Consider the following 21,592-nt stretch of genomic DNA (forward strand, 5'->3'; position numbering starts at 1 on the left):
TCTAAGAGAACTACTCAAAGCACTTATACAGGCTCAGGTTAGCTTAGTAGACAACAACTCTATACCCCACCTCTGAAAAATAAAGTCACAGCACATACAGTGAAAGAATAACAACTATAGTGAAAGGGTCTGAAAGTTAAGCTGTAGTGAATGTGAGGATAGAATTACAAGTGTTTAGCAAGGAAGAACATAAAAAACTTTTTTCAAAGGTCGTATGCAGATGAGGAGAAAGACTGTCCCCCTGCAAGAAGGAAAAACCAGAACTAATGAGTGGAGTTATAGGAAGAGAGATTTGGTTTGAAGAAAGGAAGAACTTTCAGCATAACAAATAAATTAACAATGGGATTTTGGGGCCTCCCTGGTGGCACAAGGGGTTAAGACACAACCTATGAAGCTGTCCACAGCCACTGCAGCATGAGTTTGATCCCCGGCCAGGGAGATACCCGCATGGCACAGCAGACCTCTCCTGACTCGCCCGCTGCTCCCCGCAGCAGTGTATTTCAGTCAATCCACCTGTTCTGTTTCCCACTTTGTCTCTGGTGAAGCCTCTCACCCCCCACGCTTCTGGCCTATACCCCACTTCTTGTATGCATAAAAAAAAAATCTTAAAAAAAGAAAAGGTAAACTATAATTTGGGGAAAAAAAAAGAAAAGAATGGGATTTTGGAACTCAGAATGCTGAGACTAAAATATCAGTAGCTTCTGGGCCTCCCTGGTGACACAGGGGTTGAAGACACAGTGCTGCTGTCAGGCTACTGCCAGTCACTTTCGATCTCCGGCTGGCCAGGGAGCAACCCATGAGGTGCAGCAGACCTGTCTCCCACACTGCTCCCCTTAGCAGTGTATTCCAGTAGATCTGCCTGTTCTGCTCCCCACTCTCTCAGGTGAATCCTGTCAGTCCCGCACCTCTGGTCTACACCCCAGTTCTTGTGTGCATAAATAAATAACTCTTAAAAAAAAAAAACAGAGCTTTGGGAAGATGACTAAACTTATCTGTGCTTCAGTTTCCTGGCTTGTTACAAGGAATAGTAATGATGATGATACCTCATAGAGCTTTGGTAAGTAGTTCGTGTAAAGTACGTGTAACTGTGCCTGGTTCACATTATATGCTAAAAAAAAAAAAAAAAGAAAGTTAGCTATTGCTATTATTGATATAACGAAACAAGAAGTTGAAAATCTTCCTACTAATTATGCCTGGAAATGCTTGGAAAGATTTAATAAAACATCTTTTTAGAATGTGGCAGTTAAGTTACTCTCTAGGCTCCACACTTATCCTGTGTTAAGGTCTGCTCTATGACGCTGGGCATTGGATTCTGTCAACTCCATTTCACCTTTGCCTGAAGGCTTCCTGTTTGGTTCAGTTTATAGAGGGTGCTAAAGAAAAAAATGAAGGCAGGAGGCGACTACCAAGGACTTCCCCTCTGGCAGCCTGCTGTTTGTAGACAACAGCACTTGGTCCCTCCCGACTTATTTTTAAACTCCCAGCTCATTGTGCCCCCACAGAGGGACCAGCACCAGCTGGGCAGGGCTCAACCAAACCTGGTTCCTCCAGGCCCCTGTTGTGAGCTCCTAAGAAACCAGTAGCACTAGGCAACACTCCCTCCTCAGAGAATTAGGGCACAGTTCCTCCAGATCCCTCCAGAGTTTTAAGTTCTGATAACCCCAACCTTCCTTCGTTTGTCAGTCCTAGATGAAGGAGCTGTTTAATGCAATTATTACATCAACATTATACTCTAAGATTCCATTTTTTGCTTTTTCAGGCCTCCAAAAACAGTTAAACTAATTCCCTTTACTGAGTTCACTATAAAACAACTACACGTGGCTTCTATCTACCTTATTAGATCCTAGCTGACACACAGCTAAACTGAGCTCAAAGAAAGAGAAATCCCTGGAACCAAAAACAAAGAAGCTAAATTAGTGAGCTGAGGACAGTAGGTGTCCTGGTGGTATACGAAAATGATGACTTTCTCATAGTCTGGGAGACAGATCTTAAGCCCACAAAAAAGAAGCTATCTGTATAAAGACTAATACCCTTAGCAAAAAGATAAGAGTAGGAAATAAGGAAGCTTGCCTTACTCACCTAGCAAAGTAAAAGAGGAAAAACTAAAATTCCAAACCACAGGTGTGCACAAGAGAGAGATGTGGAGTTTAAAAAAATACACTAACCCCGTGGCTGGACATCTAAGTAGAGAAAAGGTACATATATTTTAACCCCAGTTTGGGAAACAAAATTCCTCCAGGAGATAGAGGTGCAGAAATATATGATATAAAAACATGATCAAATGTTCAACATCATCAGTCATCAAAAAAATGCAAATTAAAGCCACAATGAGGAGCACTCCCACTGCCCACCTGGGACTATGCAGGTGCCTCTTTTCACCAACTATCTCCCTCCACAGGGCAGCAGCCTCCTGTCTGCAGTGACCTGTACATGCCCAGACTTCTCTTCACTGACCTCCCTCAGTGGAGGCCGCTCTCCTCAAGCCACCCGCCTGCAACCACTCAGGCCTCTCTCAGCAAACCTGTCCCTTTCAGGGCAGCTTTTCCTGCCCGCTTGTGTCTATGCAAGTGTACTTTACTCTTCTGACCCTTTTCTAATAAACCTGCTCTTTAAATATCAAAAAAAAAAAAAAAAAAAAAAGAAAGAAAAGGAAAAAGGGTGGGGGAGGGGAGGAAAGAAAACCACAATGAAATACTACTATGCCTTCATGAGAAAGGCTAAAATCAAAGACTGACAATACCAAGTATGTTGTAAAAATTTGAAGCAAATGGAGCTCCCACACTGCTATAGCAATATAAAATGCTACAATCAGTTTGGAAAACTGGTAATATAAGCTAAACATATACCTGTCGGGCCTCCCCAGTGGCGCAGCGGTTGAGTGCTGGGTTGCGAAGCTGCCCGCGGCCTCTGCAGCGCCGGTTCGATCCCCAGCTGCTCCCCTCTCCTGCCACCTCTCCTGCCACCCGCTGCTCCCCTCAGCAGTGTACTTCAGTCCTTCTGCCTGCTCTGCTCCCAGCTCTGGCTCTGGTGAGTTCTCTCACCCTCCCGCGCTTCTGACTGTACCCACTGCATGTACAAACAAAACAAACAAACAAACAAATAAATAAATAACATGCCTCTAAAAAAAAAAAGATTAAATAAATAAATAAATAAATAAACATATACCTGTCATCCAACCCAGTCATTCCACTACAAAAAGAAATTTGTAAATGAATGCTCACAGAAACTTTATTCACAGTAGCCCAAAAAATGGAAACAATCTAAAAATCCAGGGGTGAGTGGACTTTTAAAAAGTCCTTTAACATGACTGATTAAATTATATGATATCGCCACACAATGGAATACAGTAGGTCCTCATGTAACATTTTGTTCAACTTTGTTATAGCATGGATGAGAAAAAAACAATCCTGGTTGATTCTGAACTAAATGACATTATTCAAGGACATGCTTTTCATTCCTTTAATGTCCAATTTTCCAAGGACTTAACCAGAATTTACTAGATAAGTTCTCAGTGGAAGAAAGTAACAAATTACTGATACTTAACAACTAAGTAGATAAATCTCAAATGTAATATACTACATGGGGTGGGGGGGGGACTGATGTAAGAGTCCACACAGTATGATTCCACTATGGAAAATTCTAGAGTCCTTCAAGCATGTGAGAATATATCAAGAAGGTGCCAAATATGAACCAGGAAAAAGGCTCTCCCCCTACCATGCTGGTGCCTGGATCTTGGAATTCTCTGCCTGAAAAACCATAAGAAATAAATTTCTGCAACTCTCCTGCCTGCCTGTGAAGACACAGGTGCTTCTCTTCACCATCTCCCCTTGCAAAGAGCAGAGGCAGCTCTCCTCCCAAAGCTGCCCACCTGTGACTACCCAGGCCTCTCTTAACAAATCTGTCCCTGGAAGGTACTAGTTGTTAAGTATCTCTGTAAATATCTTTCTACCTGCTTGTATCTGTGTTCTTTGCTTCCCTTCTCTTTTTATAATAAACCTGCTCTTTTGGGTACATATATAAAAATGAATAAATTTCTGTTGTTTATACCCAAAAAAAATAATCTAGAAAATGCAAACTAGGGGCCTCTCTGGTGGCGCAGGGGTTAAAGACAGCACTATCAGGCTATTGCCAGCCACTGCAGCATGAGTTCAATCCCACCACAGCCAGGGGAGCAACCCACATAGCGCAACAGACCTCTCCTGCCTTGCCAGCTACTCCCCTCAGCAGTGTATTTCCGTACATCAGCCTGCTCTGCTCCCCACTCTCTCTGGTGAATCCTCTCACCACCACTACCCACCCCCCAACACACACACCTCTGGCTTCCACCCCAGTTCTTGTATGCATAAATAAATCTTTTAAAAAAGGAAAAGAAAATGCAAATTAATCCTCTAAGTGGTTCTTGAGGCCAAGGTGAAGGCAAAGACTGAAGGCAAAGAGGCACAGGAAACTTTTGGGAGTGACGGAAATGATCTGTATTTTAATTATGATCGCTTTTAAATCATAAGTTAAAACTCTTCCTACTTTAAATAAGTTTATTGTACATGGGGCCTCCCTGGTGGCACAGGCAGGTGGTCGAACGCAGTGCTGTGAAGCTGCCCGCAGCCTCTACAGTGCCGGTTCAATCCCCACCAGCCATGGAGATACCCACACGGCGCAGCAGACCTCTCCTGGCTTGCCCAATGCTCCCCTCAGCAGTGTATTTCAGTCAGTCTGCCTGTTCTGTTCCCCACTCTGTCTCTGCTGAATCCTCTCATGCTCCCGCACCTCTGGCCTGTACCCCGGTTCTTGTTGCATAAATAAATCTTTAAAAAAAAAAGTTTATTGTATATAAATTACACCTAAACAAAACTGATCAAACGAAAGGAAAACACCTGTTCTTGGGAGAACTGAGCTCAATACAAGCTACATAAGGTTACTTAAGACAATACTTCACTGAAAATGAGCTCACAATACAAAACACCTGAGGAACCAATTCATCATGAACAAGTCAGTCATAACAAATGGCAGTTATAGCCCCCAGAACTTCAGATAATTGAAAAATAGACCAGAAGTGTACTTAAAATTATTATAAGGGGGGAGTCCCTGGTGGCCCACAAGGTTAAGTCTCAGCACTGTGAAGCAACTGCCAGCCACCACAGCACAAGTTCAATGCCCAACCAGGGAGCTAACTCACATGGTGCAGCAGACCACTGCTGTCCCGCCCGCTGCTCCCCTCAGCAGTGTATTTCAGTAGATCCACCTGTTCTGCTTCCCCCTTTGTCTCTGGTGAATCCTCTTACCCCCTGCATCTCTGGCCTGCACCCCAGCTCTTGCATGCATAAATAAATAAATCTTTAGGGCCTCCCCTGGTGGCTCAGCAGTTGAGCGCTGGGCTGCAAGGCTGCCCACAGCCTCTGCAGTGCTGGTTCATTCCCCAGCAGCGCCAGTGAGGGTCCCACAAAAAATAAAAAATGAAATAAACAAATCTTTAAAAAAAAAAAGCAAATTAGATCTACCAGAAGAGTAAATAAGTATGCTAGTTAGTATGCTAGGAGAAAAGAAATTACCCAGAAGGTAACACAGAAAATATAGAGACGGGGGCCTCCCCGGTGGCGCAGCGGTTGAGCGCTGGGTTGCGAAGCTGCCCGCGGCCTCTGCGGCACCAGTTCGATCCCCGACTGCTCCCCGGCCACTGGAGGAGGGTCCCACATGGCGCGCAGACCTCTCCTGCCGCCCGCTGCTCCCCTCAGCAGTGTACTTCGGTCCTTCTGCCTGCTCTGCTCCCCGCTCTGGCTCTGGTGAATTCTCTCACCCTCCCGTGCTTCTGACTGTACCCAGTGCATGTATAAACAAACAAACAAGCAAACAAACAAATAAATAAATAAATAAATGCCTCTATAAAAAAAAAAATTAAAAAAAAAAAGAAAGAAAATATAGAGACGGGAATTATGAAAGAAAAAGATACAGAGAATAAAATGTTCAGATCCAACACAAGTTAAATATGAGATCTTGGAAAGAAACTAAAGAATAAACGACCCTCAACATACCTACGGGTCATCAGGTGTTATCAATTAGACATAGCTTTTAAATCATTCCCTGATCAGCTCATTTAGCCATCTCAGGCAGAGTTTTGCACCCATCTTATTGGCTCTAGAACTCAATTCTTAGTTCAAGGAATTCTTCCCACTTCCATGTTTGGTAAGTAAAAAAAAGAACATTCTAAATAGAGATGTTTCTTAGAAGTTTCTGGGTCTGAGCTTCTATTTTCGGGGAAGGACAGTCTTTGGTTTTAGACTAAGATTCAGGAATTACAATGAAGGCAACATTTGCTTCAACCTGGCCCAGGTAGAGTACCTTGGAACCTTTTACATTAAAGTATGTGCTTCCTCCTCTAACGAAGAAAATACTCCACAGCAACTGAGAGGAAGGGGACACTTACACTTACCCCTGCCGACTGAAGAGAGAGATCCACAGGGAGAGAAAGCGCAGACCCAAGGTTTCCGCCTATTACAGGGTGACATATCTGACAACCCCAAACTTGGGAAACACCAGACACCGGAGAGAGAGAAGCACGGATTAAAGCAGCAAACATCACATTTCAGGAGGCAATGCCACTGCAGGCAAGAGGACAGCTAACATAGAGGTTTCAAAACACTAAATAAAGATGGGAAGTCAGGCTCCTCACTCCTTTTAGACCAAGAAAGCTCATTCACTGCAAAGCATCCATTAACAGCCATTACAGATTTCATATCCTGCGCGGGCATCAGGATTCAAGGACAAAGAAACTATATCCAGAAGAGCAAACGTGCAGACAGCAAAACACAGGATGAAACGCCCTATGTTAAAAATAAATATATATGTGTATGCACACACATGCACGTACACACACACACACACACACACACACAGCAAAAGAGGGCGTCCAGAGGAGAGAGCGTTGACCTAGTCACGCTCTTTAATAGTCACATATTTGTAGTCTCCACGATGCTTCCACCAAACACCTTACCTCATTTGACCCTCACAATAACCCCAGGAAGTACGTAAGGCAAGCAAATTCATTGTTTACATATATGAAAAATGAGGTGCAGAATAAATTAAATGCCCCCCCCCCCCAAACACAGCCCCTTCCCGTCCTCACTGAGGCCCAACCCTCCAACACTCAACAAGTACAGCGCAGCCTCTCACGCCCCGGCTGCGCAACCCCGGCCAAGCTCAAGTTCACACACCTCGGATTCCTCACCTGTGATAAGGTACAACAAGGGTGTGTGGACAGTTTTAAAAAACGATCCTCGTACAGGGTGTGGCAGTGTCTGAAACACACTTGGCGCTCGGCAATGTCCGAAACGCACTTGGCGCTCGGCAATGTCCACCACTACTATTGTTAACCATAGGGTGAAGCCCTCCCATGGCAGGACCTCTCGGTTACAAGCCTTGCAAGCACCTGCACCCCCTTCGCGCGCACCCCGCTCGTTGCCTCGCGACAGACACGCCCCCAAGCAGGCCCCCCCCTCCCCGCCCTCCCCCGCCCCCAGCTCACAAGCCTTACCCCCAAAGATCCTCCCCAGTCAGACTCGGCTACCGAGGAGGCCTTCCGCTCGCACCCGCCTCCGCAGCACCCTCTCTAGGTCTGGGCATCCCTGCAGGCCCCCAGGCCGCACGCCAGCCGCGGGCCCGCGCCGGTTACCTGGCCGCGCGCTCCCGCCGCGCCTCGCGCTTCCCCCGCGCGTCCTCCGCCGCCGGCTCGCGCGAGCGCTCCGGGCGCACAATTAGTTTAAACTCTGGCTCCGCCCCCTCGCGCCGTCCTCTGATTGGCTCCCGCGGGCTGGCGTCTCCAGCAAGGGCACGCCGGCGGACGCGGGAGGGGAAGTGCGAGGGCCACCGGGAAGGGATAAGGGGTATCGCTACTTCCGGGCCCCGGCCCGCGGCCTTGGAGCCCCGCCCCCGAACTACAGTTCCCAGGAGGCACCGCGGCAGCGCCTGGAGCGTCCGGCCGGGGCTGGGCGGCCGAGGTAGTTACCATGGAGCTGCGCTGAGTAACGCGGAGGCAGTGGGACGCTGAGGCTAGAGGAGAGGCGGCTGCGGGTGAGTCGGGAGGGAAAACAGGAAACCGGCTCGGAGGGACTCGAGCTCTGTGGCGGTGGGAGGGGCACACAGAACGCCCCAGCTTCCTTTCTCCCGAGACCCGAGACCCCGCCCCCCTCCTCCTCCCAGCTCGGAGAACGAGTTAACTTCCCCGGAGAATAGACTGGCCCGCGGAGGGGAGGACGGGCGCTGAGCTACAAGCTTACACAGGTTTGGGGTGCTTAAGATACGCCCCTGTCACAAGCATGGGGCTCCCGAAAGTGAATCCTCAAATTCCTGACACCCTGGGTGATCCGAAACGCCTTCAGTATGGGTTCGTTTTTTCATCTGATGAAATGAGACAAGGGAATAGCATTAAAGTAAAAAGCAAACGCTAACTCTGGAGATGTAGGAAACTATGGGGCTTGCACTGACCCTTTCCTTCCAAGCTGGAAGACACCAGGGTGGTCTCAGAGTCAGCAGGGACTCCCCACAGGCGCACTCATTCTGGGTCCTGACCCTAAGTGACCTGCATACACTTGCCTCTCAAAGCTCTACAGTTAGTTTCATTCCTATTAGTCTTCTTGATAGATTGTTACGTTTTCCCGCTGCTTTCACATCTATTCTCTCTGTGTCGGAATATTTATCACCATTTCACAGATTGGAAAACTGAAACCTAGAGAGCATCACAAGCCAAGTCAGTGATAGCTAGGGGCAGATTCCAGTTCACCAACTTTCAGCCAAGTCTCTAGCTTGAGCCTACAGCAGCCTCTATAGTTTAAGGACCTATTCTAAAAACTAGACTGCCCGGGGAAAATAATCTTTCCGACCTACACTGGATTATTTACATTTCAGCCTGAATGAATTTCAAATCCTTCCTTTGAAGATTTTAAGATTTATTTTATTTGCTTATGCACTAAAGAGCTGGAGTGTAGGCCAGAGGTGCGAAGGGGGTGGGGGGTTGGGTGAGAGGATTCACCAGAGAAAGTGGGGAGCAGAACAGGCAGATCTACTGAAATACACTGCTGAGGGCCTCCCTGGTGGCACAAGGGTTTAAGCACAGCACTATGAAGCTATCCGCAGCTTCTGTAGCATGAGTTTGACCCCCGGCAGTCCAGGGAGCTACCCACATGGCACAGCAGACCTTTCCTGCCTTGCCTGCTGCTCCCCTCAGTAGTGTATTTCAGTCAGCCAGTTCTGTTCCCCTTTATGTTTCCGGTGAATCCTCTCACTCCCTGCACCTCTGGCCTGTACCTCAGTTCTTGTATGCATAAATAAATCTTTAAAAAAAGAAATACACTGCTGAGGGGAGCAGCAGGTGAGACAGGAGAGGCCTGCTGTGCCATGTGGGTCACCTCCCTGGCCTGGGATCAAAGGAGTGCTGCAGTGGCTGCGGATAGCTTCATAGTGCTGAGACAACCCCTTGTGCCACCAGGGAGGCCCTTGTTGCAACTTTTAATATATTTTTCAAGCACCTTCTACACTGTAGGGATACAACTATACCCCTATATAGTATATACAACTATATACCACTGTAGGGATACACTGTAGGGATACAAATTTGCATGAAAAAAAAGCATGGTTCCTGCATTGGTGGAGTTTACAGACATACAAATAGTAAGCAGGTAATCTTAGTGTTATGAGTGCTACCAGAGCAGTAAGTATAGGGTGTTATAGGAGCCCAGGAGAGAAATGATGTTAAACACAGAAAGCTGGATGTGCAGAGGCCCAGGAGCAAAGTACAGGAAACTTTGAGTAGTTGCATTTGGCTGGACTCATGTAGAACTGGAGGTGAGGATAAGAGATGAGAGTTAACTGGTAGGTAGGACCAGGTTGAATTCTGGGCCTCCTTTATTCACCTGAGAATATAACCTCCAGAATACATTAGACTACATGGCAGACTTCCTGACATTCTTTGATTTTTCCTTCTACATGTAGCCCATAAGCAGAAACCACCTGCAGGCCAGACTACTGAATCTTCTATCAGATTATTATCTGATTGTTCCTCAAAGCTTCCTGTACCATTATGTTGTTACTTACGTGAGAGAGGGGAGGGGTAAGCTATCAAAAAATCAGATTCCATGGGGGCCTCCCTGGTGGCACAAAGGGTTAAGTCTCAGCGCTATCGAGCTATGGGTAGCCACTGCAGCATGAGTTCGATCCCCACCCAGGGAACTAACCCACATGGCGCAGCAGACCTCTCCTGACTTGCCCGCTGCTCCCCTCAGCAGTGTATTTCAGTCAATCTGCCTGTTCTGCTCCCCGCTCTGTCTCTGGTGAATCCTCACACACACACACACACACACACACACACCCCACGCACCTCTGGCTTGTACCCCAGTTCTTGTGTGCATAAATAAATAAATCTTTAAAAAAAGAGAGACCATGAGTAGGGATTATCAAGAGAATCAATCTAGGGCCTCCCTGGTGGCACAGCGGTTGAGCGCTGAGTTGCAAGGCTGCCCGCAGCCTCTGCGGCGCCAGTTCGATCCCCGGCTGCTCCCTGGCTGCTCCCCAGCTGCTCCCCGGCTACCAGAGGAGGGTCCCGCACGGCGCGCAGACCTCTCCTGCCGCCCGCTGCTCCCCTCAGCAGTGTACTTCGGTCCTTCTACCTGCTCTGCTCCCCGCTCTGGCTCTGGTGAATTCTCTCACCCTCCTGCACTTCTGACTGTACCCAGTGCTTGTATAAAAAAACAAACGAATAAATAAATAAAAACACATGCCTCTTTAAAAAAAAAAAATCAGCCTAACACAGGACACAGTGATCAATTTTATCTAGAAAGAAAGACTTCATCGAAGAGTATACACCAGAGCTGAGTCCTGAAACAGAATATTCACTTAATAGGCAGCTGTTACTCAGAACTGGATGCAGGCTGATTTGCCACAGGCAGTAGAAACCCCGCAGGCCTTTCTATACTCATGACAGACAGGGTTTTATTATTTGTGTCTTGGCTTTATTCCTTCTGGTCAGGCAAAGGGCAGCAGGCACTCAACAAATGTTTGCAGAATTGAATTGAATATCTTACTATGGATGAGGTGTGGACTGAAACAGCTGAACCTAGGAGCCAGTTGTTAGACAAGCTTAGCCTCAACACTTCCAAAACAGAAGTACTTGTATTTGGCAGTTTCCCATTCATTCCTCCCACAAACATTTCCTGGGTGCCTATTGTAAGCCAGGTTCTATGTTAGATGATGAACAAGACACAATACTAGCTCACATCCTCGGCTACTGTCTAAATGGAGATTAATATAACTTCCCAAATGACAAATTTGTCTAGCTACTTGGGGCTCCATTTTTAACTCATCCAGAAAAATGTATCAAGTGCTGATTTTTTAAAAAAAAATTTAAAGATTTATTTATGCATATAAGAACTGGGGTACAGGCCAGAGGTGTGGGGGGGTGAGAGGATTCACCAGAGACAGAGTGGGGAGCAGAACAGGTGGATTGACTGAAATACACTGCAGAAAGGAGCAGCGGGTGAGTCAGGAGAGGTCTGCTGTACCAGGTGGGTAGCTCCCTGGCCAGGGATCAAACTCATGCTGCAGTCATTAAGGGCAGCTTCATAGGTTGTGTCTTAACCCCTTGTGCCCCAGGAGGCCCCTCAAATGCTGATGTTCTATAAAAATCAGAAGTTCTTAAGAACGGCATTGAGGTTCTCCTATGGCCAAGGAAATTAATGGTAAAATGTGCCCCTAATTTTATGCTAAAACCCACGTCCAGTGGTACAGAACTCTGGGATCCCAACCTAGGACTGATTTTGAGAAAACTATCCTGTTTTGCTCAAAGGCATCAAAACTGTTACAGGTGCTGAAGTGGGATATGCTTCTGTCCAGGTGAGAACACAAGCAGGTCCTTCCATGTCTACAAAAGAATATGTCATCTGGTATCTGTCTGTAGATTTGATTATCTAAGAGATTCAGATCTCCCTAGTCAACAGCAGATGATCAGTAGGCCCACCTGCACTAGACAGAGAATTTAGATACAAAGTGACACAAGTTGTCAATTCCCCAAAGCTCACTTAAGATTGTTGAGGGAGACATTCACTTTCCATTCCTCTAAACCCATTAAATTCTATCCTTGCATATGTTACATGACAAAAAAAAGAAATGTACTTGAACTGTATTAAGCTTAAACTGAATTACAAGCTATCAGATCCATGGTTTTGAAGAGAAATTCCATATTAAGAACATTTCATTGTATCTGTATACAAACTACTTGCTTCTTTAAAAAAAAGAGATTATTTATGCATAAAAGAGCTGGGGTACAGGCCAGAGATGCAGGGGGTGAGAGGATTCACCAGAGACAGAGTGGGGAGCAGAACAGGCAGACTGACTGAAATATACTGCTGAGGGAGCAGCAGGCAAGGCAGGAAAGGTCTGCTGCGCCATGTGGGCTGCAGAGGCTTCAGATTGCTTCATAGTGCGGTGCTTAACCCCTTGCGCCACCAGGGAGGCTCCCAAGCTACTTGCTTCTTTGAATCAAATGATGAGAGCCAAATATCCTAAGGATTCCCTCTCTTGCTTTGTTTACCAGAAATTTCAGAGCTAAATATAGGCTTGGTTTTCTAGTTCCTGGTACTTTTCTGCCTCTCTTCATTTAATTTGGTGCCTAACCTTTCTGTTCCATGATTCCATATTTCTATCTGTACAATCCCTTTGGTAGCCTCTAGTCATTTGTGCTTGTTGGGCTCTTGACAGAGAGCTGGTTCAAACCTGGATGTATCATAAGTGTAAAATACCACTTTTTAATATCATGTACATGTTGAATGATATTTTGGATATATTGGGTTAAATAAAATATATTAAAATCAACTTCACTTGTTTCTTTTTTTTTTTAACTTTTTTTTAGATTTATTTATTTATTTATACAAGCACTGGGTACAGTCAGAAGCATGGGAGGGTGAGAGAATTCACCAGAGCCAGAACAGGGAGCAGAACAGGCAGATGGACGAAATACACTGCTGAGAGGAGCAGCGGGCGGCAGGAGAGGTCTGCGCGCCATGTGGGACCCTCGCCCGGCAGCCGGGGATCGAACTGGCGCTGCAGAGGCTGTGGGCAGCCTCGCAACCCAGCGCTCAACCGGTGCACTCAACCACTGTGCCACCGGGGAGGCCCCATTTGTTTCTTTTTTTATTACTAGAATTTTTTTTTTTTAAGATTTGTTTATTTATTTATACAAGCACTGGGTACTTAGAAGCACGGGAGGGTGAGAGAATTCACCAGAGCCAGAGCAGGGAGCAGAGCAGACAGAAGGACCGAAGTACACTGCTGAGGGGAGCAGCGGGCGGCAGGAGAGGTCAGCGCACCATGTGGGACCCTCCTCCGGGGGCCGGGGAGCAGCCGGGGACAGAACCGGCGCTGCAGAGACTGCGGGCAGCTTCGCAACCCAGCGCTCAACCGCTGCGCCACTGGGGAGGCCCAGCTACTAGAATGTTTTAAAACTTAGATGTGACCTGCATTTGTGACTTTCATTATTTCTGTAGCTCAGCTCTATAGATCATCCTGTTTTATGACCCTGTTATTGTAAACTCAAAAAACATTTTGGAAAGTAGTAAATGCAAAGGCTGTGACAGCAGTGCATGAAGTGAGAAAAGGGAGATTGACTGAGACATATACTTGACCTTGTCCGCCTATATGTCATTTGTGTCATATACAAACACCTTACTGAAGTGTTTTCAGCACCCCTCTTCCCAGGTGAGTAGTATTTTAACGGTATTATTTTAATCTCCCCAGTCTCTTGAGAAATTCCCAGATTTACTTGAACTAACAAATTGGGAAATATCTGATAAGACAATTCAGGCCACATTGTACAGGACTGGTAACACTGTGTGCACCCCTCTTAGGGAGTCTTTTCACTTTAACAGGGAATAATCCCCGAACCCAAAGGAATGAATCCCTAATGGTGGAATTTCAGGCTTCAGTGGCAGGTGAGTGAATGTCTGGTTTGTGTGTATGTGTGTGTGTTTATGTATGTCTATCTTCAGGAGATGGCTGAAAGTAGGGGCTTCAAATGGAATAATGGAACTGACAAGACAAACTGAGCAAAGAAGGTAACAGCTGGGTCAGACTGCAAAGGGCTGTTGGACATCAGATCCAGCACAGGCACTCAGGGGGTTGTTAAGCAACAGAATAGCCTAGTTGATGTCACTAGAGGGTAGGTATCAAGACAGCATCCATGGTAACTTCTGTGGAGTAGCAGAAAGGGCCTCAGAGTAGGATTCAGGACATGTGATTACAGTCCACAACTGACTCACCCACTTAACTTTGGGCAAGTATTTTCACCCTGGGGTTTCAGTTTCTTTGTTGGAAAGTAGAAATGGGTGTTAAAATTTATCAGATGAGCTCTACGGAATATAAAGGTGCTCTGAGAAGTAGAAATTGCCCAACAAATATGAGGAATTGTGATTAATATCTTAAAAGAGCAATTCAGCCAGGCAAGGCTGGAGTAGTGGAGGGTAGAAGGCAGGGGTGGAGGGCTACGGGAACAACTGAGGGTGGACGCTCCTTGTACCTACACCACCAGCCCTTCTCTGTCCTCCCAGGTTGAACCCGGACTCACAGAGCCCACGCTTACACCTGACAAATGATGGCCTGAGCTATGAGCAAATGGGACTATATGAACACTTCGGTGCAAGAGCCCCCTCTTGACTACTCTTTCCGAAGCATCCACGTGATTCAAGGTCAGCCCACAGCACACAGCACCCCCGCTCATGAGAGCAGGCTAGGTATTAGTCCCCGTGGGGAAACCAGTCTTCTATTTAAAAACCTAAAGAGATCCTTCCCATATTGCTTGCAGGTTTATTGCTATTGTCATTGTCTCCTTGAGAAGTAAGGGCTAGGGAGGTGGGAGAAGGGTTTGACCCTTTCAAAAATTAGAAGGAAATCTGTAAGGAAACTGGGAGCTTTCAGGGTAACTGATACTTTCAAAAGAAACCAAGCTCACAGCAGGAATGTCAGGTGGAAAAAACCTGGGAAGCCAGTCAGCCAGCCAGTTGTTATGTTTTCACCTGAAGAGAGGAAGATGCTAATGCAAACAGGCTACTGCAGAGTCCCTGAAATCAGCAGAACCCTGTCTCCTCTTATCACTGGTAAAATGTGGGATCTTGTTAGGAACAACCTGGCAGGTTTCCAGTTAGACACTTATTGACAAATTTTATATTCATTCCAGTCATATCCAACTTTATCCCATCACCCACTTATTGCAGATTCCAGCACTACCCGTGCTCATTCTCATTTTTTACATTCCATGGGCAGCTGTACCCAAGGAAGGGACAGCAACCTCTTATTCTCCAGAGAGTGTGCTTCTCAGGGGAGTTCTGCTATCCCTGGCTTCTGTTACCCACCATCACAGGACACAGGCCGGCATGCATATATCCTAGTCCAGTATCTGGCTTTGGGCTTCTCTCTTAGGCAATTGGCAGCTACCTTTGAGTCAAGGAAGCAGGCTCCTAGTTACCCGTGTGCTAGCCTTGGCTTGGATTTAGGGGGTACTACTTGGGTTGCCATCAAATCCATGTTTGCTCTCTCTAGCACAAGCCCACTGACCACAGTCTTCATTATGCACAACATCTGGTGGATACAGTCCATGTTCCACAAGGGTGTTGGCTGCAATAATGGCTATGTGCACAAATAGTTGAGGTGACAGAGAAGGGAATTATGGCTCCTACCTACCCAGAGATGTAGCTGCCCTCCATGGAGTCCTCAGAATGAGGGAAAGACAAGCTACTACAACCAAGGATAACTCCATAGCACAAAATATAATCTGCTCAGATGCCCTGTCCTTCATTCAATAGTTAAATATTTATTGAGCACCTATTTATTAGGCATTTATAAATGTGTGTGTGTTGTATACATACATGCCAGGCATTGTGGTCTTTGATGAGTGCTGTGGGAATGGGAGCAGGAAAGGCACATCTAAGCCCCCAAAGGCCAGTCCCCTCAGTTTCCCCAAAGCTTACAGAATAAAATACTTACTTAAAACTGAGGTTAGAGGACAGGATAGAGTTTAGAGATACTTGATGCATTATTTGCTAAAATTAGTAGACAAATGGATCACAGAATTTGAAATGGAAGTTACTTTCAAAGGTATCCAATCTATACTACTTCTACCCATAGTTCTCTTAACTTCTAGCTGTCTGCAGCCTCTGTAGCGTGGGTTTGATCCCGGCCAGCTGGGGAGCTACCCACATGGCGCAGAAGACCTCTCCTGACTCACCCGCTGCTCCCATCAGCAGTGTACTTCAGTCAGTCTGCCTGTTCTGTTCCCCACTCTGTCACTGGTGAACCCGCTCACCCTCCCACACATCTGGCCCAGTTCTTATATGCATGAATAAATCTTTTAAAAAGAAAAAAAAAATTCTGCTCACAAACCTACAATGTTAAGGGCGTCCTCTACCATACATCTACCAACCCCTTCAATTATGGGATGGGGAATGATACAAGGATGTTCTCATCTAACTCCTGCACTACTAGTGACACATGTCAAAGGTTATATGCAAACTCTTCAGAGAGATGAAAACAGGAAATTGTTTTCCCTGGGGTTAGAGAATCCCTAGTTCTGTGAGTGTTGAAGTTTGTGGCTCAGTTTCCAGACCTCAGCCTACTCTGAATAAGGCAGCTTCAATAAATCCTTAGGCAGTGCAGTGCCCCATGAAGTCTGTGGAGAGCAGTAGCCTGTAGCAGCCTGGATACCCTTTGAACAGGAACCCTGGGCAACCTCACGTGTCAGACAATCCCTTCCTACCAGTGGCTCCCTCTGAGCTGGGGATCACCTGTACTTGGCATTCCCCAAGCTGCTCTCATCTGCATGCTGGTCCATGTTAGCTTAGTTTGACCTTAACTTTGTCATTTCATTTCAGTGTTCACAGGAGATGTGAAGCTGGGGGACTGGACTAGGAGTTTATTAATGTGCTGGGCTACTCTGCCCTGCTAGTCTGCCTTACCCCTGCCCCCACTCCTCCAGACACTAGCTGTGGGTTCTGCTTACTCCAGCGCTAAGGCAGAGCGCCATCTGGTGGATGCCGCCTGACCTGCAGCTGAGGAGAGGCTGTTAACCTTGGGTAGGGATGGAAGAGTTGAAGTGCATGCAGCGTGAGCTGAGGGAAGGGTGAAGACACCTGGCCAGGATGGCAAGTACTAAATACTTCCTTCCCTGGAGGTAGCTTAGATCAGTAATCAAAGGTATAGGGGCAATAGGAAAAATATAGTCACCTCGGCCAGAGTTGGTTTCTGGTTCTGGCTCTGCCACTGACTTCTGAGTTTGGAGGGCCATACTCTCTCTAGACCTAATTTAAAAAAAAAAAAAAGTGGGGGTGTGGGGGAGGCATGGCTGGTGGGGGAAGGGAAGCTCCATTCTGATGGATTCTAACATCATTCTATTGCCTGTTCTCTCCTCAGCCAATCTTTTTGAAGACGTTTGTTTATGCTGCCTTGATTATGCTCCCTTCCCTTCTCTTCTCTCTTGAACTCATTTAATGGCGCTACTATCTCCATTTCCTTTCACTGAAACAGCCCTTACCAAGGCCATCAGGGACTTCTGAGTTGCCAAAATTATTTATCAGCCCTTATCTCCCTAAAGCTCATTCTTATACTTCCTGAGCATCTTTAAAACCATCCTCTCCTGGTTCTCCCTATCCTCCCAATTATTCAGTAACTTCTTTAATGGACCTCCCTCCCTCCTTGTCTCTCCTCTCCATTCTCACTTACCTTGAGGAATTGCATCTATTCTCCTAACTGTAGACCCTGATTCTCAAGTTTGTATTTCCTGGGCTTCATACCTTCATATCCAAGTGCCTACTTGGCTTTTCCTTCTTCAAACCATGTGAGCCTGACACATCAAGGCCAGTCCTGAACTAATTCCTCTCAGTTCAGAGAACTAGCATTCACTCAGTCACCCAAACAAGAATCTGAGCAACATCCTTAAATATTATTCTACCCTGGGCCTCCCCGGTGGTGCAGCGTTGAGCGCTGGGTTGCGAAGCTGCCCGCAGCCTCTGCAGCGCCAGTTCGATCCCCGGCCACCAGGCGAGGGTCCCACAAGGCGCGCAGACCTCTCCTGCCGCCCACTGCTCCCCTCAGCAGTGTACTTCATCAGTCTGCCTGTTCTGCTCCCTGCTCTGGCTCTGGTGAATTCTCTCACCCTCCCGCGCTTCTGACAGTACCCAGTGCTTGTATAAATAAATCTTTTTTAGAAAAAAAATATTATTCTACCCTTACATATAGTCAATCAAGTAGTCATACTGATTAATTGTCTTACTTGCATGACTTTAAGAGCCAAATTGGTCTTCCAATTCCACCCACTCCCTGAAGTCTGTATTCAACACTAAACTCCATTGATCTTTCTGAAAGTAGGAGCCACCTCCCCTGCTTAAAACTTTCCAGTGGCTTCCATCATCTAGAGGATAAAGTTCTCAAGATTTTCAGATTGGCACCTTAGGCTCCTAGTCCTTTTCCCCCTCATGCATCTTGTGCAGCACATGCCCATGTCTATGCTGTTCCATACCTCTGTCTTTGAGCGTGCTGTTCTCCTCTCCACTCTTCTTTGCCTCCTAATCCACTGACCTCCTAATCCAGCGACATCCTACTCAGGTTTCACTTTCACTAGGAAACATCCTTAAGCTCCCAGACTGGGTCAGGAGCCCCCCTTCTGTGCTTCCATAACTATTAACTATAACACATCGCTTCCATAACTATTAACTATAACACATCGCACCCCACATGAGCTCCTCCGAGGCATAAACTGTTTGATCCCTGCCCTGTTACTCATACAGAGGTTGACACATATTCATTTTGTTCACCATTGTACGCCCAGTATCAGCCACATACAAATTTGCTCATTAATGGAAAAGAGGCCATCCATCATAGTGAAGTGAATTCTAGAGTTCTACCAGTGAGTAAATCTGGCATTTGTCATCATCTTCTTGGTTCAAGCCCAATAACTGGGCTCTTAAGTTTCCTCATCTATAAGATGGAAGTACTTCTGTTCCCTCCTCCCCATATAGATACATGGGTACTGTATAGAGGACCCAATGATACCAAAGGTATGAGGACCACGCGACTCAAACCAAGAGTTTGGATGGGAAATCATCTTAGCCCAAGCCTCTTCAGATTACTGAGGGCTATGACAGCCAGCAGCTAGAATGCCTCTGGCCTCAAAGATGGGACTATTGCCCTGCCAGCCCCTCCAGCTACAGTTTAAGTCACAAATGTGTCCCTTATCATGCCCAAAACCAGAAAAGCAAAGTTAACATACCCACATCTAATTCTGTTCCCACAGATATGATAAGCGAGGAGCCAAGGTCAGGACTACGACCACTAAAGCACTCAAAGTCGGGGAAGTCACTCACCCAGTCCCTGTGGCTGAACAACAATGTCCTCAGTGACCTGAGAGACTTCAACCGTGTGGTTTCACAGTTGCTGAAGCATCCAGAGAACCTGGCCTGGATTGACCTGTCCTTTAATGACCTGACTTCCATTGACCCTGTGAGTCTGTAGCCCTGGGAGTGCAGTAAGAGTGGCCTAAAGCCACTTTGTCCATCTCCAGTCTGCCCACCTCTCACCTTTTATCAAAGCAGTGAGGTAGCGCGGTGCCATGCAAAGCACATGACTCTGGACTCAGATGGAGGTTCAAATTCCTAGATTTGCCTCTTATTTGATAGTGTGACTTTGGGCAAGACACCTAACCTAAAACCTTAGCCACCCTGCTGAAAAATGAGGATTTTATGCTAGCATCATAAAGGTTTTGTGAGAATTAAATGAGGATATGAAAACCAACTACCACATAGGAGACAGAAGTAAAATTGTAGTTCTCATCATCAGGTAGCAACTGTGCCTCCCATGGAAGAGATATGTAGTAGAAATTCAGCACTTACTCTCAGTAAACTCAGACTCAAGTCTTACAAGATAAACAAAACTACCTCCTTCCTGTCCAGGCCGCCCATATGAGGCGCGAAGAACTAGGGCATGACTTGGAAACCATTCCCTCTGCACAGTGATCTCAATTCACTATTTTAAAGACTTCTCTCATGTACCTAGCATGAAGCTCTGTGCCCCTGTGCCCTGTTGCGACAGAATCTGACATCACCAGAGCTGGAAAGGCCTTCAGCAAAGGGACAACTAGGCTCAGGAAGAGGCAGGAAAGCCTAGACACCTGGCAAGTCATAATGGCTATGCTAGGATCCAGACCCAAACCTCCTGCCCCCATATCCCTACAAAGACAAATAAATGGAACTAGGCTTGAGTCGCCCAGTATGGCTGGTGGGACGGGGCAAGTTGCTCCCCAAACTCTTCCTTCTCTGGCTAGTCGGTCCTGAACACAGATCTGGCACCCCACCCAGTCAGGCTTTTGGTTTCCTTCTCCAACAGATCCTGACAACTTTCTTCAACCTGAGTGTCCTCTATCTTCATGGCAACAGCATCCATAACCTGGGAGAAGTGAATAAGCTGGCTGTCCTCCCTCGGCTCAGAAGCCTAACACTCCATGGGAACCCCATAGAGGAAGAGAAGGGGTATAGGTAAGTGCCCTGCCCCTGAAGCTGCACTCTAGCTGGGCTCCCTAAGACCATCCTTCTGCCATGATTGAACCAGGGAAGGGAGTAGAGATGTTTCATCACTCCCTGCTATCAATCAGGGTAAACTCAGCCTCCACCAAACAACTTGAATCCCTCCATTTCTTGCAGTCAGGGTAGACAGCAGTAACTGGTGGAGTGAGAAGGGAGTTCTTGGGGGGTGGGGCCCCAGCCGGAGTCTTTCCCACAGGCAGTATGTGCTGTGCTTCCTGCCCCGTATCACCACGTTTGACTTCAGTGGAGTCACCAAAGCAGACCGGACCACTGCCGAAGTGTGGAAACGTATGAACATCAAGCCCAAGAAGGTCCGGATCAAGCAGAATGCACTCTGACATTACTGGACCCTGGCAGTCCTATAGGCCTGAGGATGGTCATTATGTTGGACAATAAATAGTTAAGCTTTTCTGCAAGTTAGAAGTCACTTGTACTGTGTAAAATGTCCTCCAACTCAGGCAACTGCCAGCAGCTCTGTTCTTATCATTTCACTGAAGTGGGAGGCAATGGAATTGAAAGTCTGTCAGCTTGGGACACAGAAGGCCTGGGTTCACTGTATGGCCTTAGACACTTACCTAATCTCTCTTGGGCCCCTTTTGAGGCTTCAGCAAAGATATCCAAATTTCTCAGAGCACCAAGGTTCTGTGAACAAGCTTCAGAGGTCTCATCAGAAGGCCAAGGAGAAAGACTGTGATCTCTGAACCCTCACTTCAATCAGATCAGAGCAGCTCTCACTTGTTCTATATGTTGAGATTCTGGTTTAAGATTTCATTTAATAGAATTTTTTGCTTGAAAACATTGCTTGCTGACTTCCTATCAAGTGCTCCTGGTCTACCTGCACCTCTCACTCCCAATCCTGGGCTTGGTGGTAATTCCACTGAGTCTGAGACAGGATCCCCAACAGTGACAGCTGCCTCAGACTCAAGTTTGTTCAGCTTTGATGGTGTTCCCACTACTGGAGAAAGGATAAGTATAGTTTTAAAATCCAACGT

General features: G+C 46.6%; 2 protein-coding genes across 7 annotated transcripts in view; one reads left to right on the plus strand and one right to left on the minus strand.

Annotated features, from left to right (window-relative positions):
* The window catches only part of NUMA1 (nuclear mitotic apparatus protein 1), a 77,948-nt gene extending 70,247 nt beyond the window's left edge, over positions 1–7,701 (minus strand). The window contains exon 1 of one of the 4 annotated variants that reach the window (XM_037522871.2): positions 7,664–7,701. The gene's annotated coding sequence lies outside the window, so the exon portion shown is untranslated. Of the gene's footprint in view, positions 1–2,846; positions 3,049–7,219; positions 7,395–7,525; positions 7,635–7,663 lie in introns of those variants that run through there. The other 3 variants (XM_037522869.2, XM_037522873.2, XM_054699497.1) reach the window with 3 other exon arrangements.
* A 285-nt stretch (positions 7,702–7,986) lies between these two features.
* On the plus strand, positions 7,987–21,345 carry LRRC51 (leucine rich repeat containing 51). 3 transcript variants are annotated; one of them, XM_037522894.2, is made up of 6 exons: positions 7,987–8,061; positions 13,905–13,967; positions 14,583–14,720; positions 19,316–19,521; positions 20,404–20,552; positions 20,845–21,345. In XM_037522894.2, exons 3-6 carry the CDS (start codon positions 14,639–14,641, stop codon positions 20,936–20,938), a joined length of 531 nt encoding a protein of 176 aa, XP_037378791.1. In that variant the 5' UTR covers positions 7,987–8,061; positions 13,905–13,967; positions 14,583–14,638; the 3' UTR covers positions 20,939–21,345. The 3 variants fall into 3 exon arrangements, with proteins under 3 accessions (XP_037378791.1, XP_037378789.1, XP_037378790.1); XM_037522892.2 differs by having other exon boundaries at positions 20,797–21,344; XM_037522893.2 differs by lacking the exon at positions 7,987–8,061 and having other exon boundaries at positions 13,883–13,967; positions 20,797–21,344.
* Positions 21,346–21,592: the final 247 nt, after the last annotated feature.

This window comes from Talpa occidentalis, unplaced genomic scaffold, assembly GCF_014898055.3.
Source record: "Talpa occidentalis isolate TD23 unplaced genomic scaffold, MPIMG_talOcc4v2.1 talOcc4.3, whole genome shotgun sequence".
Lineage (NCBI taxonomy): Eukaryota > Metazoa > Chordata > Mammalia > Eulipotyphla > Talpidae > Talpa > Talpa occidentalis.

What these genes read in the sequence shown, in the direction of transcription:
- LRRC51 (XM_037522892.2), top strand. Translation starts at nt 14,639, where the DNA reads ATGAGCAAATGGGACTATATGAACACTTCGGTGCAAGAGCCCCCTCTT. An exon ending in AAGCATCCACGTGATTCAAG is followed by an intron (nt 14,721 to 19,315) that starts GTCAGCCCACAG and finishes CTGTTCCCACAG; the next exon opens with ATATGATAAGCGAGGAGCCA. An exon ending in ACCTGACTTCCATTGACCCT is followed by an intron (nt 19,522 to 20,403) that starts GTGAGTCTGTAG and finishes CTTCTCCAACAG; the next exon opens with ATCCTGACAACTTTCTTCAA.